General features: G+C 40.4%; 3 protein-coding genes across 12 annotated transcripts; 2 read left to right on the top strand and 1 right to left on the bottom strand.

Annotated features, from left to right (window-relative positions):
- The first annotated feature begins 959 nt into the window (after nt 1–959).
- Nucleotides 960–6,570, top strand: fam131c (family with sequence similarity 131 member C). 3 transcript variants are annotated; one of them, XM_058085057.1, is made up of 6 exons: nt 960–1,619; nt 2,953–3,008; nt 3,100–3,184; nt 4,721–4,954; nt 5,307–5,396; nt 6,101–6,570. In XM_058085057.1, the coding sequence occupies exons 1-6, from the start codon at nt 1,589–1,591 to the stop codon at nt 6,379–6,381; spliced, it is 777 nt and encodes a 258-aa protein (XP_057941040.1). In that variant the 5' UTR covers nt 960–1,588; the 3' UTR covers nt 6,382–6,570. The 3 variants fall into 3 exon arrangements, with proteins under 3 accessions (XP_057941040.1, XP_057941039.1, XP_057941041.1); XM_058085056.1 differs by having other exon boundaries at nt 6,098–6,570; XM_058085058.1 differs by lacking the exon at nt 5,307–5,396 and having other exon boundaries at nt 6,098–6,570.
- On the bottom strand, nt 1,514–26,351 carry clcnk (chloride channel K). Of its 8 annotated transcripts, XM_058085051.1 has the most exons (29): nt 25,848–25,993; nt 23,975–25,117; nt 23,760–23,895; nt 22,224–22,348; nt 21,914–22,092; nt 21,306–21,345; nt 18,430–18,468; nt 18,173–18,326; nt 17,165–17,296; nt 16,696–16,824; nt 16,100–16,239; nt 15,926–16,003; nt 14,975–15,050; nt 14,241–14,366; nt 13,539–13,623; nt 13,214–13,315; nt 12,396–12,480; nt 12,153–12,311; nt 11,607–11,676; nt 10,884–10,994; nt 9,669–9,885; nt 9,460–9,593; nt 8,667–8,740; nt 8,210–8,290; nt 7,144–7,230; nt 6,072–7,045; nt 4,789–4,887; nt 2,672–2,845; nt 1,514–1,602 (listed from the first exon to the last, which is right to left on the bottom strand). In XM_058085051.1, exons 6-26 carry the CDS (start codon nt 21,312–21,314, stop codon nt 7,007–7,009), a joined length of 2,127 nt encoding a protein of 708 aa, XP_057941034.1. In that variant the 5' UTR covers nt 21,315–21,345; nt 21,914–22,092; nt 22,224–22,348; nt 23,760–23,895; nt 23,975–25,117; nt 25,848–25,993; the 3' UTR covers nt 1,514–1,602; nt 2,672–2,845; nt 4,789–4,887; nt 6,072–7,006. The 8 variants fall into 8 exon arrangements, with proteins under 8 accessions (XP_057941034.1, XP_057941031.1, XP_057941032.1 ...); XM_058085048.1 differs by lacking the exon at nt 23,975–25,117 and having other exon boundaries at nt 18,173–18,365; nt 21,205–21,345; XM_058085049.1 differs by lacking the exons at nt 23,760–23,895; nt 23,975–25,117 and having other exon boundaries at nt 18,173–18,365; nt 21,205–21,345; nt 25,848–25,990.
- Nucleotides 21,726–25,257, top strand: hspb7 (heat shock protein family, member 7 (cardiovascular)). Its single transcript, XM_058085060.1, has 3 exons — nt 21,726–22,046; nt 23,722–23,846; nt 24,746–25,257. The coding sequence occupies exons 1-3, from the start codon at nt 21,887–21,889 to the stop codon at nt 24,923–24,925; spliced, it is 465 nt and encodes a 154-aa protein (XP_057941043.1). The 5' UTR covers nt 21,726–21,886; the 3' UTR covers nt 24,926–25,257.
- Nucleotides 26,352–27,298: the final 947 nt, after the last annotated feature.

The following is a 27,298-nucleotide window of genomic DNA, read 5'->3' as shown; positions in this document are numbered from 1 at the left end:
TGTATTACATCACATCATATATGGCATCAAATAATACATACATTAAAACTTGTGTTGTTGCTGAGTGTTGTACAAATGAACGAAGTAGCCAAAAAGTAATAACCAAATAAAGGAGCTATTAAAATCTGTTACTTTCCTGCCTTATCCAGTAGTCTCCTAACCTTGGTATGGAGGCTGAAAAGGCATACAACGTTTTGTCTTGCAGCACAGACTTTATTGTGCATGTGACAACCAACAGTGGGCCGAGAGCGTGGCCTTGCCACAGGTTGCCACACAAGAGAGAGGCGAGCGAGAGCCCTCTGCTAAATCCCGAGGACTACAGCACACAACTCCCACAATGCAATTCCCTATTAAAGAGCCAGCTGCCTTAACACTACTACCACTCTGGATGGCAGTAAACCCTTTAGCAACATTCCAGCACAACACAAAAAAATAGTAAACTGTCCCAAAGGGCATAAGTAAAACACTCCCCTCTAGTGGTCAGATTCCTGATACACATAAGGCACCTTGTAATAAACGCCGTTGGCAACACATAAAACAAGCATAGTGCAAATTTTAAAGGTACTTGCAAACATATGCATACCAAAACATCAGGGATTCGCAAACTATTTTAATATCTGTAGCCGACTCCTGTCTTTTTGCAATTCTCCAGTCATTACAATTAATATTGCAACATAATTTACATTATATTTATGTTAGATATGTACATGTTACAAAAATGTGCAATTTTAGCAAATTTGCATCCTGGGAGGAGGCAAATATTCATTCATTTATTTTCTACCACTTATTCCTGACGAGGGTCGCGAGGGGTGCTGGAGCCTATCCCAGCTGTCTTTGGTCGCCAGCCAATCACAAGGCACATATAGACAAACAACCATTCACACTCACATTCATACCTATGGACAATTTGGAGTCGCCAATTAACCTAGCATGTTTTTGGAATGTGGGAGGAAACCGGAGTACCCGGAGAAAACCCACGCAAACTCCACACAGAGATGGCCGAGGGTGGAATTGAATTCGGGTCTCCTAGCTGTGAGGTCTGCGCGCTAACCACTCGACCGCCGTGCCGCGCAGGAGGCAAATATTGTAATACATAATTTACTATTTGAGATAAGTAAGTAAATGAAAGGTACGTAAATCAATTAATATAAAAGCCTATAAAACCGGGTCAGGGTTACAAACAAACACACACTTTGTTGCTATTGATGTGACAATGATTTTCTTTTCATAGACTGGAAAATAAAAGATTGGGTTGTGTGGCGCACCCCCCCCCCCCCCCCCAAGCTTCCCACCACTCCATGTGTGAGCAGAAAGGGGGCAATCAAGATGCAGAGGGGAGGGGATTTGTTGGAGACGTCACCAAACGTGCATTCATACTTTTCCCTCATTTTCTGCCCTTTCTCTCTCTCTCTCTCTCCTGTGTCACACAGAGTATGCATCAACCCACAGCTCGTGTTTTTTTCACTCCCCCCAATTCATTTCACAGCGTTTGGTCACCTCTCTGCTGACATACTTCATCTCTTGCCTCTCTCTGTGATCCAGCTCCGCGACTATGGGGACCAGATAACCGCCAGGCATTCCAGAGATCATGGGGGGCTGCCTCTGCAAAGATCACAAAGGTCAGTGGCAAGATGCATGCGTGTCCATCTATATATGTGTGGATGGGCTCTAATTTCGTGGCGCAGTGCAAGGCAAGGTGGCGCAGGGTGGCGGAGCCCAAGCAGTGGTAATTTGGTCCAGTGCACCATTGTACGTAGCCAATTTGGTAGACTGGACTGTGCCAAGATGGGCGTGGCGGCGCACCAAGGGAGGTGTGCAGGTGCGCCGTGGATGTGCCTGGTCTATGAAATTAGAGTCCAATGTGTCTGTAAAAGTTTGACTGCTGCTTATCCTTATCATGTCTTTGCAACACTAACATTGCTGATATCTCCAATGCACGGCTGGAGCATCTGCACCCCCAAATCCATTCTGACTTGATTCTATCATGGGGGGGAGTGGGAAGCAATCATCCTTAAAATTTCTCCCATTATTCCCCAGAGTCTTTGAGACCTAAAGGGCTCATCTTATTTGTATTGACGCTGCTTGAGAAGGCGGTGTTTACTCAACATTCTCCCTCAAGAGCCTCATTCTATTATGAATGAGAGCTGTTTCTTTGAGATTTCAACATATCCCATGCTGCCACACAACATTTAACCTGTGATGCACTCTGAGAGGATTTATATATGTGGGCGAATAACAACGAATAATAACGATACAACAGGTGTGAAAAAAAGAAGGTAGGGTGGGATTTAACCCCACAGGGACCCGACTTGCTAATAGCATTCAATGTGAGTAGAATTACTGTAAATAGTTTGAACAATTGATTAGTATTCACAGAGCTTGGTTTTGCAGCATATTCTCAAATAGAGCATGTATATTATAATAATAAAAGAAATATGAGACTAGAGAGGTACAATGAAATAATACAACAATAAAAATGCAACAGCGTTAATGATAGCTAGATTTAGTCTATGTGAATATGAATTTACTGTGTATATACGGTATGGGATGTATTTGTGGCTGTTTTAAGTAAATAGAAGGGCATCACTTGCCCCCTGTTGCTGTCGTGTTGCCATAGCAGCAGCCAACTGTCTTGATGCCATTTCTCAGGGGAAACCCTGTGTCCACTGACCTTTTAAACGTCAACTTGTCATTCATCTGCGACTCATCCCCATCAATTCCAAATTAAGTTGACAGCGAGGACCACAGCCAAGATATGCATGCCAAGAGGCTCCAGTTTAATGGGTGTTTGAGGATTCAACGCGTGTTGTCGCATCTAAAGTGGGCCTCACTTTGACCCCTGGCCCTGAAAATAAATAGAAATAAAGTGGTTGTTATGAAGGTCCTGAGCTCACACTCAAGCAGCATCGGAAAAACAAATCAAACATCAGTGCTTGTGTATGATTTCCCCAGAGTTCCACTATCCCATGACAGTGCTACACGAAGGTCACCCTGCAGACTCCACCAAGGTCAGTAAAAGAAGTCATCCTTTTTCATTTTAATTTGAGCCTGTTGGGTCACCAGGTTGAAAACACTTCACTGTGGCATCCCCTTGTGCAGGATGGCCAAGCTTCATCAAATGGCACAGCTGCAGATAAAAGCGAGGACTATGGAATTGGCGAGCTGGCCACCTCCTCTCTGTTAGGTGAGACTGCATGCATGCTCACACACACAAAACCAGATGTGGGAATTATATTGGTAGCCATGGGATTGCCTTCCTTCTTTCCCTCATACACATACTGCATAATTAGAGACAAGTCTAATCTAATCTAATCTCTGGCGCTTCTTATGTCCATCTCATTGCCTCTTGCCTCTTTTCTGTGGGAGGTTCATAAAACTTGTGACCTTTCCACAGTGAAAATATCACTAATAAAGGCCAAGCAGATTGTGCACGGCCTATCGAATAATACACAGAACTATGCCATTAAGTTCGGCGATGACATTAAACAATCCAAATGAGAGGGTGTCAGGTAAAGTATATTTTGTCCTCCTTAAATCACAGCAATCACTTCTACCGTAATATTTGTTTTATTACAAGGCCCCCATTACGCAAAATTTAGTTTTTAATGATGTAACAGGAATGTGTCCCTGTAACCTGTTTATCAGCACCAAATGTGAATCTATCATATGGTACCCATTATGTCATTGTATGGTCATATCACCTTGTACTTCGGTAAGTGACAATAAATAAATAAATAAATAAATAAATAAATAAAAATACAACAAAGACAATAAAGTTACAAAAACAGCTATTATATTAGGAAAGCAGGAGGTGAACAAATGTAACAGGTACTGATTGTAAGAGTACCAGATGGAGGGGTAGGATTTCATAAGCTTTGCTTCTTCCTACTCCTTTTGGACATGTGGAACTGTGAACTGATTATGTGATGCACTCAACTGTAATCTGATGCATGTTCAAATGGAATTAAACCATTACCATTATTTCTCTACCTATTTGTCTTTAAATATATAAATCCTCACCTGTCCTCCATTTTTGTCAAGTTGTCATGATGCCATGAAGGATAAAGTTCCTTCCTCATGGACATAATTCCACCTCTGACCTGACCCTGGCTATAGATGAGGCGCCCCACATAGTACGTATGCCAACCACTTCACAGAGAACAGCTTCTCCTGTTGTACATCCACCTTGCAGTGGATGTGGGTGGGCTGCACGAGCCTCCTATGATGCCCACACATGTACGCCCCCTGGGCAGTGGAACATACCACAGCCTTTCATGAAGCACACCTAAGGCGAGTAACTCTGATTACCCTACTTCCTCTACGTGCTGGCCATGGCCAACACATTTCCCAAAATTGCGAAGCCTGTGTGTGTGAGGTAATGCGTATGTCGGGATGCAACTCCCGCTTTAAGTTAACGCATCTCGTTTATTATTTTGGGCTTCTTTCAGGGCTCACTTCCAAATGTGCAAACCTTGTTATCTTCATTTATAGGTCAGAAAAGTGGAAAAAGCATAATTGGTCCCCTTAAAATCACATTTAGATGAAAAAGTTGTGTCAACCACATGCACATCTTCCCACACCTGCTTTCCAGCACTCATCTTTCAAGAATTTCCTTCAAATTGACTCCTATTTCCGTCCTCTGCCCGGCTGCCCTTTATTTAATCCATTTTATCAAGATGCATCCCTCTATTTCCTCGTCCACCCTGCTGTTTCTATTTAGGTCTGGTGGCCACGATAAAGGAGCACATCACCAAGCCGACAGCCATGGCCCAAGGAAGAGTTGCTCACCTGATCGAGTGGAAAGGCTGGGGAGGAGGAGGTTGGGTAGGAGGAAGACGTGGCGGCGAGGCTGGAGGAGGCGGAAGCTGGGGGGTGGTGGGTGCCGAGCTGCAGAAAGACGAACAATTTTACTCTCAAATGACGGATGAGATCAAGGAGGCTCGCTTTGCCGCTGGTGAGTCACAGGAGGAATTTAATTAATACAAAAAAACACCCCATTGGACATTAGGCTTCAGTCACCAATATGATCGTAACGTTATTACATTTGTTCCTTGGTGTGAGTGTTGTCACCTACGCACAAGTGTGAAACTACTCCTTGTTAGCGTTGGTAACGCCCCTCGTTTCCCACATAAGGAAAGTTGGTGAGCATTTAAGAAAGTCATAAATCGGTGATGAAGGGGCGGGCGTTGTTCAAGCTCTTTGTTGGACAATGACGTTCATGTTTTTTCTTTTTCGTTCTCCCTCTTGAGGGATTATCAGTACATTTGGTGAAAAATAAGAGCTGTGTTTGTGTGCCTTCTTTGCAGGAGTGGCAGAGCAGTTTGCCTTGGCTGAGGCTGCTATGAATGTGTGGTCCATGAATGACAGCTTAGAGCAACCTTCGACGAGCTTGCAAGGTTTGTCATCATTTGACAAACAGCAAACAAAATGTTTCTTTTGTTTTTAATGGAACAATGGTTGTTTGGATTCAAAGTTCTGCAATTCTCAAGCAGTATTTTTCAAAATGTTACTGATTATTTTGAGAGGTAATAATCCTGTGATTATTACAAGTGGGTTCAGGGAATGTCAGGGGGAACCTGAGAGAGGACCTGCTGGCTCACCATATCGGTTCTACATTTTCTAAATATGCTTTGGCTTATCTTCCCCACCATACTCAGCAGGTATAGCAGGTAGCATGCCTTAACTGTCATATAAGTCTAAAAATAACGGTAACGTGTATAATATATACAAGCAACTTTGTCTTTTTCAAAGCCGCTTAAAATCAAAGTAAAAGCATACGCGCACGTGCAGATGCACGCCATTTATCTCATTTACTTCCCTCTAATACAGAAAATAGGTCATTTTATTAATTATATGCAATTTTTTTATGTACACCATAATAGAGTACATGTTTGTAATGATCAGTGCTAAGAAATGTGTAAATAAAAGAGCAAAGAGAAAAGAAAGAAACATTTGCATGAAAGATAATCAAGTTTGCAAAGAGGACGGTTTTGGATTTAAGTTATTTTTTCCAAAAACTGGTTTTGAAAAAGATGGTTTGTGTCATCGCATATTCGGGTCAATACATTTACCTGGCTCTTTCACTGTCTCTTCTCAGCAGCACAAAACCACTTTTTGTCTCACTTTCTGCTGGATGGTGGATGCATGGGCATTCCACAGCACCTGTACAGCATCCATGCCCGGACACACAGCAACAGCCAGCTAACAGGTCAGATGGCCCCCTCACAACCTCCACCACCAATGGCGTCCGTTAGTCCAACGTTCATCAGACAGGAGGAGAGGATTTCTACCAGAGAGAACAAATGCACCGTCACTGCAGAGACCGGCGTGCGACACATCGACAGCAGCTCCTTGTCTGAGGATGATGTTTTTTATAATTAAAGCCGCTTAGCGGTCCAAATATGTGGATTTGGGTTCATCACCAGCATTGACTGAAAAACCTTCAGAAGAACTCTTTCAATGGCCTTCGGATAAAAGACTTTGAAGAATACGTGTGAATGTATACAGTAGATACGTACAATCAGAAGTGTTACTGTATGATGCTGGTCGTTTTCATCCACTCATCCTTCACCCTGAATCAATGAATAATTGTTAATTGTTAATCTGAGAGTGAAGAGAAAAAGGCTTTGAAATAAAAGCTTTGTTTGAGCAGCTCGTATTTCAAAACGTATGTACCGTGTTGGACAGACATGTCAGTGCTCCCTATAGTCAGTGCTACGGAGTGACACTACAACGTCTTCAACAACATGGTGTTGGTGAAAAGCTCAACAAAAGGCCGTGTGATGATATGCATCATGGAAGTAAAACCTGCACTGTGCGCTGCTTCCCCCTTCTGAGATGAAGGATGGTCAACTTGTTCTCCATGGCTTCTTCAAACTTTAGAGCCGCCTCTGAAGTCCCGCTAGGACTGGGATTGCTACTGACCATTATTAGGAAATATTTTCATGCTGGGGTCGTGAGAAACAGATAACTTTATTAGAAGTCAACAAAGTGTTTATTTCTTCCTCTAAATTTCTTGAGCCAAGTCTTCTAATATTCTCTTCATCTGGAGGAGAAAAGAGAAAAAGACTTTTGACATTCCTCCTCATCCATGAAGACAAATAATGATGATTCCATATGGATGGATGTGTGTGTACAAGTTACCCCTGGCCATGTGATAACTCCAAGGAGTCTTCCTCCGTCGGTGACAAACACAGACTGAGCTCTGACAAGGCTAAGGATGGTGTACGCCTGCAAGACACATTGTTGTGGACGGACTAAATGGAAAACTCTTCTTTCCTCTACAATACAATACTCTACGCTTTAAGGTTAAATGTTATTGATGCACTGATCGACCTCTAATTTGTATACAATTAATTTAAAGTGAAATAATCTGTTCCAGGATCAAACTTGCCACCAAAAAAGCATTATTAACTGGAGGCGTAATATTTTAAAGAGGACCTATTAGGCTAATTTTTCGGCCCCTTGTATTGAGTTGTGGACTCCTATAGAGCAGCTACACATAATAACCAGCACGGAAAGTGTTGTAGTTCTTCCGGAACCTGCACCTATGTGGCTGCATTTCTTTGGATGTGGCGTTCCCTTTCGAGGCATTGCTAGCTATTAAACACCGGGGGAGGGCAGAGACTTTGCATATAAGGAAGTCCACATCTGTGACATCACAAAGGGGCAGTTTTACCACAACTTTTCAAAGGTTTGAGCTATCCCAAACTTCTTTCAGGGCTCACTTCCAAATGTGCAAACCTCATTATCTGAAACTTTGGCATGGAATACAACATTGTAACTACATTTAGTATAAACTATATTAGGAAAGCAGGAAGTGAACAAATGTAACAGTTACTGATTGTAAAAGTACCAGATGGAGGGGTAGGATTTAATAAGCTTTGCTTCTTCCTACTCCTTTTGGACATGTGGAACTGTGAACTGATTATGGGATGCACTCAACTGTAATCCGATACATGTTCAAATGAAATAAAACCATTACCATTTATAAGTCAGAAAAGTGGAAAAAGCATATTAGGTCTCCTTTAAGGACCATTTTAAAATTCTTAACTTTTATACAAGCAGTAAACTTTAATAAATGAAGAAATAAATGAATAAATTCTTAATTGTCAAAGTTTAAAAATAAGTTGTAAAAGAGAACATGTTAGTCTTTAGTGTAGAGTTATTATTAAAATATAGTCATTAAAATAGACTAGACTGTTCCTACTTCTTGGATGGTGTTGTGAGGCGACAACAGGGCTGGAGCAGAGTGAATACTGCAGACGTCTTCTAGATGTTGGTCCACACTCTGAAGGTAGAAAAACATGAAAATAAACACAGTGTGTGAATACCAAGATAACCGCATTTATGTGAAGGAAATGGTGTTCATCACTTATGCACTTGACAGCAGCACCATCGTTAAACAAATTCAATCTGATCTATTAACCACTGCTTAATTTCCTTCTTTCATTCATAGCGGGAGGTGTGAATGAACAGAAAGACAAAGCAAGCAAACAAAACCGAGTAAAGGAGGAATAACTACCATTATAATAATATAAAAAGGAAACTAAGGCAGAAAAAGAGTAACTAAACAAGCTGTCAAGCAGGGTACCAAATTGTGACAGGAGGCAGTTCTTTGTTCTTTTTGCTGTCCAATATTGACAATTGGTGAGTGCACTTTTTACCTTGGTAGTTCGGCAGTGACGTAGGAACATCAAAAGCTCTGATCGCACAACAAAGCCCAGCAAAATTGGTGACTCTTGAAAAAAAAGGAGAGGAGACCAAATCAATGTTCTTTCTCTGTCAGGGTGAAGAGTTAGTGCCGCTCCACAGAGGGCTTATACACGTGTGATTGCTCCTGAAAGACTCAATCGGCCCACCATTTCTTCTTTTCTCCTAATAAAGTCGTCCCTCGCTATATTGCATTTAAAGATTATTCCTGCACTAATTTGCATTTTTTTCCCCCAAAAATTTTTTTGCTGTTGCGTGGTTGACTATGGCATATTATTGAAGGCCGCGTTATACTGTATGTAGTATTCTGGTCGTTACAGACTGGCTCAGAGCAGAGCCAACATGCGGCGGTTATCGAATGGAAAAAGGGTTCTCCTCTCATTCTGTGTGGAAGTGGTAGGTTTTCTTCCTGTCCCTTTTCCCCACTTTAACCCTAAACACTATAAGTTTAGAATAAGTCAATTGGAGAGGATATGTAACTAATTAGTTAGGTCAGTGGCTTGTTATGCCAGCGGCAGCCATCTGTGATTCTGCAGTGATACCACAGCCTGCATAATGTGATGTAAACAAATAATGTATTTAGAAAGTCATAAACAGGTTTCTTTTATTATTGAATCCTACTACGCTGATTTATTGCGGTCGAGTCTAGATAAATGACAGAAGACTGCTGCTTATTGGTGCACTTTCAGGCCGTTCTTTTCATTTACTATATTGCACACATGACAGAGATTCCCTCTGTCAACCCACCATGTGATTCCACCACAGGGATCTGTCTCTCAGTGCTGGTGTTGACAACATGTTGGACTTCCTGTGGGTTTGCTGCTCTCTGAAGCTGCACGGTGTTCACCCCCAAAAGGTGTCCAACGTGCATAGATGGAAGCCTGTAGAAGACGTAAAGCAGGCGTGATTACAAGTTTAAAAAAAAAAGGACATGCATAAACCTGTAAAACCTGTACCTGGGGTGTGCCAGCATGAGAGAGGGCAGGTGTGGCAGCCTCTTGCTGATGGAGACAGCGTCATAGAAAGACGGGCGGCTCCCAGAGCGAGCAACAGCATTGGCTAAGACTGTGGCGAGGAGGGCGGGGACAACATGGCTGAACTGACCAGTTAACTCTACAGCCAAGAGAGCTGGTGATATGGTGTGTGTTACAGCTCCAGAGAACGCTGCTGCTCCTACACACAACACAGATCACTGGAGAGTTAGACTAGTGCCTTTTGTAGTAATATTGTAGTTTGAACAAAAATCAGACATCCCTAAAAAAGCGATATCCGTTAATATCAGTACAAAACATTTTCCCGATCATGAAAACTGATATTAAAAAATGCTGTATCCAACACGTGTATCGGTATCTGCTGATGTCCGTATCGGAAATTAAGAGTTTGACAATATTGGCATATCAGTTTTCGGCAAAAAAGCCATATCGGACATCCCCAATAATTATAATATACGTATATACATATAGTAACCAATTTGAAAGAATATTTCAATTATGTCTGCTTATCAGCTGCTGTTAAAATGAAATTCTGATTTTACAGAAAAGAGTGGCTTAAAGGAGAGGAGAAAGTGAGAGGCAGGGCTAGATGTCAAAATGAGTACCAGGTCTTTGGTGTATATATATGCTGTATTCATGTCATTTTGATATCTTGTGTCCTTGCTTTATTAATTGAAGAATCCAATGTGACATCTTAGCCAATATAGTGATACAACTTACCAGAGTGTAGGGAAACATGTCACATGTTGACTCTCTGCATTAATTATACTGTAACTCTGACACAAGATATCAAAATAACATGAATTCTATTAAGATACACCTTTTGCTGCCACCTGGACACATCATCAGTGATGTTCCCGGGGTGTTTCAAATTTAGTAATTAATAAATCTTGCTGTTTCGTAGTTGAATGTTAAAAAAGTAAAAAACAAAACATGCATATGTACTCAAATTTGAATTTTTTTTGGCTTGAATTAAGCATTTTCAAGTATAAAATAGCTAAACGAATGAAATTACAGCTATAACAAATGAAGGCGATGCATTCAAATTGTGAGTAGTATCCCCAGTAAAATGTGTATTTACAGTTATCACGGATGTCTATATTGAACAATAGACAATATGGGTGGTAGAGAAAGTAGTTGGGGAGTACAGGACTGAAACTATTTAATCAGCTGTTTTACCTGCAAGTGCATAGCCTCCAGGGTTTATAGAAGACCAATTATGGCCTGATGTTATTGTGGTGGAGGACATGTAAACAAGTCCTTCGGCAAGCAAACGACCAATGGCTGCCCCTGAAAAAAACAATCATTAGTGTTTAGTACTTTCTATTACGGTCTGTTGCTCAAGAGCATTTAGCCCAATTAACATAAATCATACATGATTCATTCTTCAAGCTCACTGTTGAAATAAAATGTTGTATTAACCTAGCAGGCACAGCAATATTAATCAATAGAATTGCTTTCATTTTCTCATAGACAGAATTCACAGGATTTGAGATTCAATTTAAAAGAAAAGACAGCCAGCAGGGCAGGAACAGGAAATCCGACAGGAACTAAAAACACTGACGACCAATGTACCCCCCGGGCATCCTGTAATTATATATGATGCTGTAAATTTACAGCCAGAGCTCAAGTGATGTTCTTTTTCTGTGGCTGGAAATGACAAAAGAAAGTGGCAAGAGACCGGAGCCGGTCCGAACACCCACCATCTGTAATTTACTGTACAAACACAGAAATTAAATGGCATTGGTTTTACCATTGTCTTTCATTTGGAAGATATTTACATGGTTATATTACACATTAAAGAAAATCTGAAATATCCTCAAGCAAGTTAATAATCATACTACTACGACTACTACTAATGATAATAAATTATAAATAAATTAACATCAGGGCCCAACTCACCATAGATAAAAAGTGGCATGAAGTATCCGGCTGGCAGTGGCAGAGTGCAGGCAAGCACCATCATCCACATCTGAGAAGATACACACACACAGATCTGTGTCTCTAATCTGTCCTTCTTCACCCGTACCGGCTAGCATCGCATGAGTGAGAAAATTCCCCATTTATCAATCATCATGTGTTTTCAATGTTTTTACAGTGCTACTGGATAGATAATGGGGATATTGTATTTTAAATTAGTAATTTGGGTCACAATTTGTTCCTTACTGTTATAGTTGTTACTATTTAATATTTATGAATGTGCATGGAGTTGTTTTCCATAATTACACACAATATTATGAATGTACACCTTTTCTTTTAATCCTATAATTGTTTGTCAGTTTTGAAATGTCACATTTCAGACGACTGCCTCAAATGTTAAGCAGTCTTTGGCTGGCTGGCTGGCTGACAGTGCTATGAAAATGTCATCCTCTGCATGTTATTAGTGCTCATTGTGTCTCTTGAGAGCAGGTTCATTCAGCTCCTAATAGGCATGCGTATTGTTTCTACCTTCATGAGTAGAAAGACAGCCAGAGACAGGTAGACGGGACACCCAGATGAGCCCCACTCCAACAAAGCCTCTGGATCCAGTTGAACAGAGGCATTGTGGGATTGAGACATCCACTGTCTGCCATCTATTAATGAGGTGAGCAGCTGCTTCATGGTGAGCTGTGAAAAGGATGCTGACATCAATGCAATGTTCTGTCATTCTTACAAATAGATACATTTGCTGTAGTTTGACGGAAGTCCCACCTTGGAAGCCATGTATTGACCCACAGAGTGAGGAAATGTCAGAGACGCCAGAAAGAAAGTCACTAAAGCGGAGTACAGACCTTTCCTGTGGAGAGATTCACATGTGCATGAATCATTGCTTCCATTTGATTTACACTGAGCTCATGTGGGAATGGGTACATTACATGACACTGACATGTGTACTTTTGTATTCCATTTAAAAGGAAACATATTACAAACACCTCCCAGTAGGATGTAGTGCAAGTCTACGTCCATGGTGTATAACAATCACTGATTTGTTAAGAATTCTGCTATATTGTATGGAATTGAAAGGTTGCAACTTGAGGCACCTGATGCAAAATGGCATGCACTACTAGGTGCAACCAGCAGAGGCGCTGTTGGTTAAGATTGTGGTCTAAATCAGTGGTTCTCAACTGGTTTGGCTGCAGGACGCACTATTCGCTATATACTTTTCAATGACAGGTGGCGACACTGCTTCTTCTCCGCTGGTGGGATGTCTACAGGCGAAAGATATATCATCTTGGCTGGGGATAGCTCGCCCCATTATGGAGTTTTTTTGTAAAGACCGGGCCACATCTCTTCCATCCCACCACCCAATATGATTGTGCCGTATATGTTTGCCCGGGTGGCCGCTCCCATCCTTGCAGCTCCATATTTCTTAACCTGAACAACATTTATATTTGTATTTTTTTTATAAAGAAAGGCGGTACTTTGACCTAAAGGGGACCTCCAACCATGCATTTTCTATGCCGCTTTTCCTCACTAGGAGCCCAAAGACAGCTGGAGCCTGTCCCAGATATAAAAACATTTATTCTTACTCTCTTTTCAGTATCTTCAAAAACCCAGTGTTTTTTGTGGTGAACTGCAGCATGCAGCGATGCAGGGACAGGTACAAGCAGCCCACAGCGCCACACAGCAGCCTGCTTCCATGACCCACACACACACACACACGTACGTACAAGACAGCATGTGGGTTTTTTTTTCAAAATTGAGCAGCTACAGAAGGAAGTCATTACAAGTCATAATGATGCAAATTGGAAGTGCAGCACAACAGCTTATCATTCCCACATTACCTGATCTGAATATGAATATCACCAACAAACTGGAGAATGTAATTTCATATGATATGAAAAGTGTACTCACCCCAGGAGACTAAACAGCAGAATCTCCAATGGTAGGAAAGGTACCGCAGAAGGGAAATGTATTTTAAACAACACTTGAAGAGTCTCTATAAGGATGAAACATGGTCAATGCATTCCTCATATTAAGGTGTTCAATGCATATTCATATTGCATTCGATGCATCTCCTCTATAAATACTATTTATTTATATATTTTGTAAAATTGATCGAATGGCTATACTGATTTATATGCATTGAGGTAGAACAGCATTATATAAATAGAAACTTCCTTTAAATGTCCTTACTGAAATACTGACAAAGTATATTTGGCCTGGCTATGTTTAAAGTAGTAGAGTAGTGGAATTTCTAATTTAGAATAAAACATCTATATAGCTGTGTGTGTGGGTTTGAAAATCAATGTGGATTTTTGCACCTGCATTGGGACGTAAAAATCTCTTTGCCCTGTTCAGGGGTTGCAGGTATGCCAGAGCCTATCCCAGCTGACCTTAGAAGAGAGGCTAGACTGGTCATAAGTCAGTCACAACGATTACCAATAACATTCACAGTTGCAGACACAAAGGGCAACTCCATCCCACACTCCCTTCAAGAAAGTCAATATTGTGAATCACTACACTTAAGTCGACATTTTTGTTAACATGTACGTACTTTAAATATGGTACATCAGTGTACCTTCAGAAGCCCTTGAGATATCCTTTTCCATTTACCTTCATCTCCACTCCACACAGAGAACAAGCGAAAGGTCAATGCCCCGCAGGCCGCTGAGAAAAAACATGGCAAGTAGTTCACCGTGGAGAAGTGAGAGGCCATCACCTCCAAGCTAAATAGCACACCTTACGGGGGTAGACAATGAAGAAGCGGGGTTAAACATAGCATGTGAGTGTAAATGTGTGAAAACCAAATTATGATGCTGTTAATATTGACAACAGAGGAGAGAGAGAATGTGATGGAGCAACACAGGTGTGACCATAACTGCCATAACTCATACATACATCCATACAACCGGGTTCACCTATGTATGCAGACATGTACATTTTGTACATACAGTTTAGTATAGTATAGTATAAGTTTAGTATATTTTAGGGATGTTGCGATGATCCATCAATCGGCCAATACCGATTACATAGATGAAGTGTAATTGTTGAAATGTACTACTGGCTACATTAAGGGTCACAAAGGACAGTGTTCGGGATGCTGCAGTGGGAGCGGAGCTGAAAGGCTGAGGGGATCGGCCGATATCGATCTGTGGTCGGTCAATCGATCGGAGTACCCTTAGTATATTTATCTGACATATTTTCACAATTTATTTAACTTATTACTGGCCTGTTTTATGTTGCACCACAACAATGGCAATGAAAACTATTCTGATTCTGATTTGGGAAGAGTAAAATAGAGTGTGAAGACATACACAAGTTATTTAGAAAATAATTTGCATTCTTACCACTTATGGGTGCTCCGAAGCAGCTGGTGACACCGACAGCAGCGGCTACCACCAACATGTCTCCATTTGCTTTCTTCTGCACACACAAAAAAAACTGTAAGCAACACGAGGCAATGGCTTGCATTATGGCATCATTGTCATAACTCTTATTAGTTGCACTAGAGCCAAATCCATATATAATGATGCTGAAAATGTGAGGCACCTGTTCACTTGACAAATATACTATAATCATGAGCTACTATTGTACAGAATTTTCAATTTGGCCCACACAACGACTAAACGGATTAAGTTTTTGTAATTATGGTAATTGAGTTTGGAGTAAGGTCAAATATGCTTTAAAAAGAGTTATTTACTACATTACGTTTTATTAATTATTTGTTTGCTTAAATGGACACTACGGTATAAAAAAGTTATTTTTATGACCACTTGGGGGCAGTATTGCAGGTCGTGGAAACAGTGTCTTCATGTACAAGCTGATCAATATATCAACAAAATATATTTTTTAAAAAATGTGGGAATATGTATTCTGCACATTAGATTTTGGAAAGATCCCGAGCATTACAGAACAAAAAAGTGGTAGACCCCAAAAATTACACCTGCTCGGAGTCGACGGATCCCCCGGAAACACTTGAATGCCCAAACCAATTTTTGAAGTGATTAAAAAGAATGGTGGAGCCCTACTGAGAAATTATTTTGTCCTGTTTTTTTGAGAATTTTTTGGAATTTCTTGAGCAATGGTCATAAACTTCTGATCAGCTGATAAACAGCCTATTTCACTGGTATTGTTTCTACTCCTTTTGGACATGTGGAATTGATTTATGTCATGTATTCCATTGTAACCTGATGCATGTTCAAATTAAATGAAACCATTACCATTACCATCTTTATCTGGCATTTAGAGAGCTTTCCCATCAATACTTGAACCCACTTGGATCACGATGTCTAATGTACCTCTTTTGTAGCTTGTACAAGAGAGCACAGGTTGCTGAGGTAGTTTCCCATCATGGTGGAAAGATGCACAAAGGGACCCTGAAAGGAAAGAAAAACCAATACACCAATCATTTCAGAACTAAGTCTGAACGGCAGATTTGGTATTGACAGCAGGTGTATGAAGGAGCCTCTCACCACTTTACCCAGGAAAACAGTGCTACCAGCTGCCAGTGTACAAATAAGGCCCAGGAACTTGGTGAACATGTTGGTGAGGGACAAGTAATTTGGCATTTGAATGCCAGCCAGCATGGTCCTCACCTCTGGTATCCCAGAACCTGAGGAGACACGAGAGTTAAAGCTACTTATAAAAGTGTAAAAACTGGACTCATGAGGAATGTATTATGTGGAGGCAAATAGAGTCACGTTTATTACACTTTATAGGGTGACAGCTATCCCTCAAAATTGTATTTGCCAAAATAACAGCATGTGTCGTATGCGAGTCATTACCATCCTTGTCTGTCTGCTGTGGGCAGATAGTGTGTAATTGCTTTTCAGAGCTTTGTGCACTCAATTGAAATGCTTGACAATGAAAATGATGAGATGAGCCACAACAATAAATATATTCATTTTCTATCCCATTCGGTATCACAGCAGGGGCTGGAGTCAACCCCAGCAAAATAGGACTTGATCCCACACAAGCTGTATGAAACACTCTACCAATGACTAGGGTTACTAGGGTTACCGGATAGATAATAGCTACCACACTTGCATGTGTCTTGTGTCAGACAGACCTGTAGAGAAGGGGCAGATATTGTGACAGAGTGAAGATGATAGAGCACAGAGGCATGCAGGGTAAAGTGTCCAGCAGAGGAACTGTAGCAGATTGTTGTCCTCCAGTTTGGTATAAAGCCACTGGTGAACTGAAAGTAAACAAACACAGAAACATCATGCTACTGGTAGTTAAGAGTAATGTGATGTAGATTTTTCTTTCAAAAACGTACATTTCCACTACAGTCGATGGGTGTCGCAATTACTCTCGCTAGTTATTTGTGGGTGTAACCCCCAAGAACAGCAGGTATCTACCCAGCCAAACTCCAACCCAAAATAGTGTCGATGACTAGCATGCATTAGCAGTGATGCTCATGTTGATTAAAAATAACCCAGCACTAAAACAATATAGTACTTATTTTTGGTGCCAACTACCACAAACCTTTGATATGATACAGTGCATTGAGCTTTTGTTTGCATGTGTTTGTGTACCTGTTAGTAGCTTTGTTACACTCAGGTCCATAACGAAGCTGATAATGGCAGTTAACAAGCCCAGAGCAGCATAGCCATACCACTCCATCCCACACACTCTCTCCAGGCAACATCTGAGTTTCAACAAACAACCTGTAGAAACATGACCACTTTACACAGCCTTATACTTCATTTAACAAAGAAGGGAGACATTTAACATACTGTAAACATGACTATGAAATGTAGTCTGTCAAATAGGAGAGAATCTGAGTCAATGTATACACAGTGACGGACTGGAAGGTGACTTACCCCACCATAGAAACATTTCAGGACGATCCGTGGAAAAGACATATGAAAGCTATCATTTTCGACAAGGAGGGGGCAAGACTGGTGGCAAGGTGGCCATGTGGTCCTGTCTGATACCCCAACCCACCATAACAAATGCAAGGACAATCGGCCATGTAGAAGGTAGTTCCAAAGGTATACATTTCCACCAGTTAGTTATGTGCAATATTAAGGGCTCTAAATGCAATATACTAAGTTCTATGTGAAGTATTTCCATAATGCCTCATATTAACTCACTAGCAAGATCTCAGTGTATAGACTGGTCATACGTATATCTCATCTCGTTTCATATTATCTACATACTGTATTGTATATAACTCTGGGAAAAAACTGTTGATTTTGTTAATACTTCTGTTGTTTATATTGTTTATTTTTCTATATTGTGTATTTTGGACTGCTTAACTGATTTTGTACACTTGCTGCTGTGGAATGCAAATTTCCCCACTGAGGGACGAATAAAGGCATATCTTATCTTATCTTGGTGCCATTGGAGTCAATATTTTCATATAGTCATGATTAGACCCCAATCCTGAATGTTGCCCTTGACCTCAATGATCATCTATTTAGTCAACACTTCAGACCTTAATATGTGTAGTGAACATGTGGTTCCAAATTGAATAGCTAATATTGTACTGACGGAGTCAGCATTGATCAAAATAAAATAGTTTCTCGCTACTCTCTGACCTTTGGCAAATAGTCGACAGTGTCGATTTGGTTTCCATGGATCAGCAGGGAGACGCGTCATATTATGGAACGTCTCTGATTGATTTCCTCTTTGTTTGTGGGTGCTGCTGTCAGTTTCTCTCCCCGAAGTCTCATCCAGAAGCTTCATTTTACCCTGAAACAGTTTTGTAATTGTGGCATGCAAAAACAAGCACTGGCTCACTTAAAATGGTGAAAAACATTATAGCAGAGGCCGGCAGACCTACCTACTTACCTACCGACTGTGTGCAGGTGTTGTTTGAGAGCACAGGTGACCTCTGTGGAAATATTAGCATAAAAGTGATTGAGTAGTCACACTTGGAAGAACAGTAAAGATTAACTCTTTGGAGGCATGTTGCTAAATGACATTCACATGATAATCTACTGATAAAAACAAGACACTAATAATCTGATATGAAATATTTCAAATACAACAGGAATACAGAGCTGAACAAAATCTTAAGACCACTTGACACATAGCGAGAATTTACATTTTGTACATTTGGGTCTTAATGAGGTTTTAAGTAGAGCTACAATATGCAAACGCAAGTTTGGGATGGCTCAAAACACGGGCGGGCCATGGGTGGAATAAATTAAAACACCGTTTTGGCAGGAAGCACAAATCCAAGGAAATACAGCTGGAATGGGTGCGGATTCTAATCTAAAAGGTTTTCTATGCAGGTTATTGTGTGTAGACCACAACTCGATACAAAGGGTTAAAAATGAGCATAATAGGTCCCCTTTAACTGTTGTCCAGGCTTCAGCGAAAGCTGTATGAATACAATACTTTCACAAATGTTTTATTGCAATTCATGTGAGAATGTTTTTAAGAATTGCGAGTCTTGTATCGCCTTTCAAAACGTCATGCTTTTGTGTATGAAGTACTATGATAATAGTTGAGTTAAGCCACAAAGCTTATCCAGTAACTTTAACCTTCAACTCTGACTTTGATATATAATGTGGAGTTAGACCTTACAAGGGTCTGACTCTGAGTCAAAGTCACAGATTTATGGGTTTCATGACCCCATAACACACAAACGCAACTGCTTTTGGACTTCTCGTTAATATGGTTACTTTTTATTTTCCACAATTCCATCTGCTCTTCACGTGTTCAATTAGCACCTGTGCTATTTTAGCGATTTGAGATATGCAAGCTGTGAGCATCAGTCACACTTCTACACATACAGTACATAGAAAGGTGCAGACATACTTAAACTTGTTTCCATGGCAACGGTCCCCCAATACGCTAGGAAGCCCACAAAGGCAACTGGATTTTTTTAAAATTGCTGACTGGTGGGCAGGACCAGTTCCATACATACAACACCTGGGGAATCACTGAAGGTGAAGCTAGCAAACACGCTACCGAACACGAGAAATGCCTCACCTGAGGTGGCTGAGGTCGGAGTGCAGTTATAATAGTTATTATAAATTAGTACATTGATTTTCCAAACCTTTCAACAGTTTAAACACAAACTATGTGTGTTTCATCAGAAACATCAATCTGCTTACAATGAGTAAAATGCTAGGTAGATTTATACAAAATGTCCATAAACATGTTAAGGATTTGTTTGGATGAAATAACAATGTTATATTGTAGCATCTTCAGCTATTTTAATACTTTTTGCTGTATGGCAGTGGACAAGAAATGAACAGATTTATGCACAAATGGATGTTTTTCCAGGAATAATGAGACTTTTTACAGGCAATGTGAAGGTCAATGCAGCTCATGAATAAAGTGATGCAATTTTCAGAACTTGACTCACATGACTCACTATAAAATATATTAACATGTAATGTGAGATGTCCTTCCAACCTTCCACCATTTATGGTGATAGGATCTATTTGTCTGTCTGCAACATTATGTAACACTGCAACTGAAACTCACAACCTGTGTGTGTGTGGAGGGTTGAGATTGGGCAGTTAGGAATGTACACAAACAAATACACGGCGGGGGATTCAATGTCACTGGTGAGACAGACCGGATTACTGGATCAGAATGACTCTTATGTAAAATCCTCCCACACCTTTCATTCTTCTAGCTCATGCAGACTGTTATTAGCATTCAATGAATGAATGTTGTATTTCAATGTGTCTTCTACTGTTTTTACTCAACTTTATTTATTTCACTGTAAAGCGTCTTTGAGTACTCTGAAAAGTGCTAAACAAATAAAATGTTTTATTATTAATATATATTATATGGTTTGTCTATATGTGCTGGCGACCAGTCCAGGGTGTACCCCGCCTCTCGCCTGAAGACAGCTGGGATTGGCTCCAGCACCCAGCACCCCCGCAACCCTCGTGAGGATACGCGGTAGAAAATGAACGAATATATTATATGGTTCTGCTTCTATCAACAAACATAAACCTCAGATGTCTGTAGGTGGCAACCAGCCACCTCTTCATACACTACACAAGTGATACCATGACTAAATGACGACATGTGACGACAACACTGGGATCGTTGCCCGTGGTTGATGGCAGTTTATTGGGTCCAGACCAGACTGTGGTAAATGAATTTCTAAAAAGGAGCATTCAATATTAATCAATTTAATATTTTTGTTGTTAGACCACAGAAAGCATGTTTATGACATTCTAAATTGATTTTTCCGCCATCATTAGAGACATGTAATAATAATAATAGTCACTTTCACACTTATTCTCATTGGCATTAAAGCGACACACACAGAAATCACTGTGCTCCAAAAGCGTAAATTCCAGCATCAAGGCGAGATATTGGGCAATACACTTCTAATACAAAGATATAATGTATCTAAAATGTACTGAAAATTATTGAAATAGTATAATATGAGAGTTTAATAAAGTCAGCACATGACTTTTTAAATTAATAGGACGTCATCACATGGACAGAGTAGACATATAATGAATTAGTAGACAATAATTCTAATTGTATATAATATAATAATAATATCTATATAGCTATAGATAGATATAGATATAATATAATATAATATCTTCCAAGCAGATACAGTATTAATAGACACAAAGTATGTCACCATTAGTTCCTGGACTCCCACTGACAGCTTTGTTTTCCAGAACATTCTTTCCATCTTTGTTTGGCTCACAACTTAACCTCAGAGCTAAGTGGTGTGCTTACAGTTTCCATTTCCAGTTGACAGTCCTCATCTTATCTTGCTCTGTGGGATAAAATAAGTACTTTGAGACAATCTGGCACTTAATGAACTACACCATTTGTCCTGTACTGTAAAAACATGCATGTTTTTAGAATGTGGGAGGAAACCAGAGTACCCGGAGAACATGCAAGCAGAGAATCAAACCCAGTTCTGTGGGTCTGACTGTGTCTAGTCTCTATGCACACACACATTCTCTGGTTGGAAAACGTCTGGCCACTGAGCTTTCCCTTGTGATAAAAATAGACCATTATCAGCCTCTCCCAATGAGCTGGCACACACGTGCACACCTCCCATCCACGCAAAGGGCCAACGCTGCTTATAAGGTACATGGTAGGAGTGGCTGCTAAAAGCAGAGTATATAAGAGGACCTAAGGTGTGGGTTATTGACCTCATCTAACAAAAATAAGCAATGACTGAATAGATTTAAAAAAGTGCGTGAGTGTGCTTATATTTAAAGCTACTGAAATCTCATATTCACTGAAGGAAGAAGTCCCTTTGCCTTGTCGTCCCTTCACTCTGCCTCACCCAGCAACACCAGCTATCCATGAGTGTGACCAACTCTTCTGCCTACCGATCGGAGCGGAGTTTCCATCAGATGTCATCCTCTTCCTCCAATAATCCATACATGGAGAAGAGTCACGGGCTGTTTGCGGAGGACTTTGGCCCCTTCATGAGACCTGGGGCAGACACCTTGGGTTTTTCCAGTAAGTGGAGTCCTACATGAACCATTTGTAGTACGCGATAGAGGCTCTGCAAAACAACTATAGATTCTTACAGTGTGGTTAAGTTTAGAATGTATTTGTTTATTGGAACAATCCATGTGCATGTTTTACAAATACTGATGTTCCAGAAAGAATGGCCATTTGTGTGTAGTCGTTTACCTAGCAGACTCCATGCACCCAGCATGGGATACATTCCAAGTCAATGTTCCAGTAAACTGATTGATGACCAATCCCGGATGCATGCAGTGTTCACCCAAAGTCATGTGGGATAGGCTCCAGGTCACCTGTGGCCCAAAACAGATCAGAGGTAATGAATGAAGCATCCCTTTCACACTGCCCTTAAAACATCCTAGCAGTGGTGTGCGTTCAGGAGCCACTGAGGCCTTCTCTGATACCTAAACACCATCAGAAGCACTGACCAATATTATTTTTTCTTACCAAGGCAGTCTGGAGGCTTTTGCCTTTCATATAAGCCATTTCTAAATCCAAATGAGCTACTAAAAGTTATTATTTAGCGTTCCTACAGCTTGGAAAAGTGACAAGACTTGTCAGGCACTGTGAGGATTAATATTTGTATGCTATGTTTATAGCGAGTGGACACAGAAACATGAATGTGTGACATATGCCCTTTAAATGGACTCAGGAATGCGTGTGCTCCATGTGTCAGGGACACAGCACAATCCTTTTGGGAAGCATGACAGGTATCCCAATGATAAGAGCTGCACAGTAGTTGTCAGGGTGCGCTACAATAGACGTGCCCACAAGAGCTGGAGAATGCTGTCCAACCATCCGTCAGTGTGACTTCACACACAGAGTATCTGGATGACGCTTGCATATGGCATGAACAGATGGTTGCCCAGCTACTGGTGTACACACACACACATGATGTAAGATGGTGAACCTGCACATGTTACATCCAATGTGATGTTGTTGGCATTTGTGTATGAGCTCAGTGTTTCCACATACTGTATAGTTGTGCAGTGAGGTCACATTCACAGCTGTCACTGTCCACACCTCTATCACTGTTGACAAATGGCCAGTATGTGACATAAAACTTATGTTCAATTCCAGGTTTGTTCATACAAACCTTTTGTAATGAATGTCACAATGTGAGCTACGCATAGCTTCAATTGTTCAAATCAAATGTAACCATTGTGATGAAGCTCTGATCTTGTGGAGACAAGATATTAACGTTAACAGTTTTGTCAAAGTTCAAAGCAACGTAGACTAGCCTAAAATTCTTCACAATCTAACATCGCACATCTGTCTAGTGTGTTGATTTTCATTTGTACTCATTTTGTGCACCCTGTCCTGATTGACGTCTCCACCAAATTTCATGACAACCCATAGCCTTGGCCGTGTATCACCACAGAAGCTCCAACAACAGTGTCTGTCAGTGACAGACAGACCTTTCCCTTCAAATCATTTTCACTTTTTTTCCACTGGGAACAATAGCTAGTTTCAACTACCGGTGGTGTCTTTTAGCAAGGAGCATTCATTCATCTATTAAGCCAAGCTGGAGCCTATCCCATCTTGATTATCCGTCACTCACAGCACTGCTACAGTCCAACTTGTGTCCAGAAGACATACTGATGAAGATTCTAACCCAAATACTCTCCTGTTTTCTTACAAATGTCCTCCTATTGACTGTTACCAGGTGGAAGTGGGAAGATCAAAACACTCGGTGATTCGTACCAGTTCACAGTGGACGTCCAAGACTTTTGCCCTGAAGATGTCATTGTCACCACATCCAACAACCAAATTGAAGTTCGTGCAGAAAAGGTGAGTGTTCTGTTTAGGGGTGCAACAATTCCTGGAATGATTTGAATCCCTTCAAAAATAAAAAAAGAAAAAAGAGTCAAGGATTATTTTCTGCCTTGAGGAATCACTTACGTCAATAACGCGCTTACATCACCCAAGCTGACAAAGAAGGAAGTGGAGATTTGAAGGCGCGGATAAATGTGCCAAGGCAACGAAGGATATGGAAAACAAAGTGTAAAAAAAAGACAATAAATGTGGCTGAACAGCAAGTTGAACACCATGAGGTGTATCCGTTGTAACGCGGCACTTGCATACCACAGCAGCACGAGTTGCTGTGCTCCCAAATGGAGCAGAAGAGCCGTGATAAGGAAAACCTATAAATAAAAATGGTTGATTTTCTAAAAAAAAAAAAAAAACTAAACCAATTGGTCGTTCACTATTAAGTGAAATGTCTTATTTTCTGTTGTGTATTAATAATTGGTCATTAACCAAGCAAAAATATTTTATCTGGTTCCTCGATTAATCTAAGGAATATTCAGTGGGATATTCCATAGCTGCAGCCCTCATTCTGTTATTCGATTCTGAACATCCTGTAGACACCCCCAGCAGTATAGCTTGTTCATCTATTCTATTCTAAGATGGGTTGTTTTATATTCGAGATCTAGAGATTATGCATGCAAACCAGCAGGTGGCGCCAAACAACTTCAACGTTTTTCTTCCAGTCACTCACACACACACACAACCACCAGTGACCTGTGGCTGTGACACAGAGACTTGCTGGATAAAGTGTGTCAAATAGGAGAAAAAAAGACGAGTTGCCTTATATGTCGTCTTATATTTGGGTTAATCAGTTAGGGGGGCTTTATTGTGACATGCAGAATATATCTGACATCCTGAATGTTCTTTACATTCATTGACAGTTGGCCCAGGATGGTTCGGTGATGAATACATTTACCCATAAGTGTCAGCTACCCGAGGATGTGGACCCGACCACGGTGACATCATCACTGGGCGCCGAGGGGACGTTAACAGTCCGGGCACGGCGACACCCGGCTAAACATGAGCACACACAAACCTTCCGCACTGAAATTAAGATTTAAACTCACAAAAACTTTACTAAATATTTGTGTGCGTGTTTATTTTAGATGCCAATCTCTCTACTTGCCGTGCACATATTTTAACACTCCAATGCTGTGCTGTGCTTGATGACACTCTCACATCTTCGCTCATTGATATTCTGAGGTGGTTCCCTTTGCAGCCATAGATGAAAGATGACACCATCGGGTCTTGTACTGTACATGTATGACATATGTACAAGAAACACAGTCACACAAACTACATGCAATCACATGCGATTGTAATTATGTATGCACTTGAAATGAATGGTTTTGCCTTTGTCTTATTATATTATCATGTATGAATAAACATCTTATGCCTCCAAGTTTGTCATTTAATGCCTTATGGTTTAAATACATACATCTTAAGTTAGGTTTTGGAATACAGCATGCAGGGGAGCTGGTATTTGATTAGCTAGAAGTATACCATACTGTATGTTAAACACATTATTATGTTATTATACTTAAAAAAAATTAAGGGAACACTAAATTAACACATCCCAGATCTGAATGAATGAAATTATTAAAGGGGACCTATTATGCTCATTATTGACCTTTGTATTGTGCTGTGGTCTCCGATAGAGCAGCTACACACAATAACCCGCACAGAAAACTTTTTAGATTTTGCAGAATTTGCACCTATTTTAGCTGTATTTCCTTTGATTTGTGATTTGGGCTATAACCTAATGTGTCCAAACAGTACCACTATTTAGTTTCACAGTTTAAACCTTAGTTCAACTGATGATTGTGCAGGTCTGTGTCTTTGCTTGGGTGCAGTGAGGCCTACAAACAAAATGGCCGCTTCACTCAAGAAGGGCACAAAATAAAAAGCACATGCACAATAAGTCAATTGGGGTACTCATGAATCCTGAATCATGAATTATGAGTGGCTAGGGAAACCACTCACGTGTGCATATGCAGTTTTCTTTGATGTCAGCATACTTTACATCCAATAGCAAGGGAAGGCAGAGTCACTCAGCGGGCTGGCCCAGAAACAAAGCCAAAACACAGCAGTGCATGGCAGCATCCATCGGGAAAGCCTCATCTCCCTTTAAGCACATACACTCCATTTAGTTACTATGAAATACTACATCATGTCGAGTTAGCATAGGCTTTAGCTGTATACACATCACAATGTTAATCGTGATACAAGGCCTACTCACATTTGTGATGCTAGGCTACTAGCGATTTCTAACTAGCATTACATTTTCATACTTCTACAGCTACAATAAGTAGTCACAGCATGTATTCACCTTTTGCAGTTCCCAAAAGTTAATATCAGGACCACGAGTAGTCGACCATAGATGATACACTTATGTGTTACTACTTAACGATGTCTTGTTGAGAAGTTGAGAACTCTCCCGACTATGAGGTCTGTCACCTTCCCGCTGCTCTCCGTCTAATTTGCACTTAATCCCGCCCCCAACACTCTGGATTGGCTGCTACATTTCCAGAGACCCAATGACAATAGAGACATAATTGACAGACCGCTACTAGCAATTTAGATACCTGTTGCACATCAACCACACTTTCAACATACGTATAGATAACATGTATTGCAAACATTTATTCAACTATTTCACTGTAAATAGCTTAACTTATTAAACTGTACACGTGATATTTGTATCTTTTAATCCATTTCAATATTATGAACGCTGTTTTTAATTTTTTAACACCTTAAATAACTGCGTTTATGCACTGTATGCTGAGTAATTTTATACAGGGCTACACCATTATGCTTGACAAATCAGATGTGATTTGTTGTGGATAGTTTATTCTAACTATTTAAAACAGCATTTAACACAATTTTAAGCTTTATAAATCAACAATGTCGTGACTAATGAAACTAAGTGAAGGTGTTTGGACGCAGACTGACCTCTTGTGGTAGAACAACTAAATTGCAGCTCTACTGCCAACTACTGTATTTATGTGCATTATTTGGTTGACAGCAATCTAAAATGCACTGTACAAAGTCAATAAAAGCACATTTCACATTATTTGCTGTTGAAGTCAAGCTACAATAATCAAGGGATTGCTTTGAAAAGTATAAGTAACCCTTAATTTTTATCTTCATCAACAAGCTCTGCTTTGCTTGGCTCCTTGAACATGAGAAGGAATAATATTGGAGCGGGCGGTTAGTCAAACTGGAAAACCCTAGTCACACTAGAGGCAGAATGAGTTGGAATGCCATTGGAATGAAAATTCCTGGTTTATTCACAGATATTGGAAGTGCCAACAGGGCACATCTCTGTTTAACACCTGCAAAACATAAACACAACAATAAATACATTAAAATTGTACAAATAGGATCTTGTGAGACTGTAACATTGCAAAATACACAATGTGTTGATTCTTCTG

Source organism: Doryrhamphus excisus, chromosome 10 (genome assembly GCF_030265055.1).
Source record: "Doryrhamphus excisus isolate RoL2022-K1 chromosome 10, RoL_Dexc_1.0, whole genome shotgun sequence".
Taxonomy (NCBI): domain Eukaryota; kingdom Metazoa; phylum Chordata; class Actinopteri; order Syngnathiformes; family Syngnathidae; genus Doryrhamphus; species Doryrhamphus excisus.
Note: the sequence above shows the minus strand (reverse complement) of the source record. Positions and strands in the feature narration are given on the sequence as shown.

Bases quoted from the DNA above. Each gene is read 5' to 3' on its own strand.
- fam131c (XM_058085056.1), top strand. From the start codon at position 1,589: ATGGGGGGCTGCCTCTGCAAAGATCACAAAG. The intron at 1,620-2,952 runs GTCAGTGGCAAG...TGATTTCCCCAG, and splicing joins CCTCTGCAAAGATCACAAAG to AGTTCCACTATCCCATGACA. The intron at 4,955-5,306 runs GTGAGTCACAGG...CCTTCTTTGCAG, and splicing joins GGAGGCTCGCTTTGCCGCTG to GAGTGGCAGAGCAGTTTGCC.
- clcnk (XM_058085048.1), bottom strand. From the start codon at position 21,258: ATGGAAAGAATGTTCTGGAAAACAAAGCTGTCAGTGGGAGTCCAGGAA. The intron at 12,481-13,213 runs GTAAGAATAAAT...ATCTCTCCACAG, and splicing joins TTGAAGATACTGAAAAGAGA to GAAAGGTCTGTACTCCGCTT. The intron at 10,995-11,606 runs GTGAGTTGGGCC...TGTTTTTTTCAG, and splicing joins CATGCCACTTTTTATCTATG to GGGCAGCCATTGGTCGTTTG.
- hspb7 (XM_058085060.1), top strand. From the start codon at position 21,887: ATGAGTGTGACCAACTCTTCTGCCTACCGATCGGAGCGGAGTTTCCAT. The intron at 22,047-23,721 runs GTAAGTGGAGTC...GACTGTTACCAG, and splicing joins AGACACCTTGGGTTTTTCCA to GTGGAAGTGGGAAGATCAAA. The intron at 23,847-24,745 runs GTGAGTGTTCTG...ATTCATTGACAG, and splicing joins TTGAAGTTCGTGCAGAAAAG to TTGGCCCAGGATGGTTCGGT.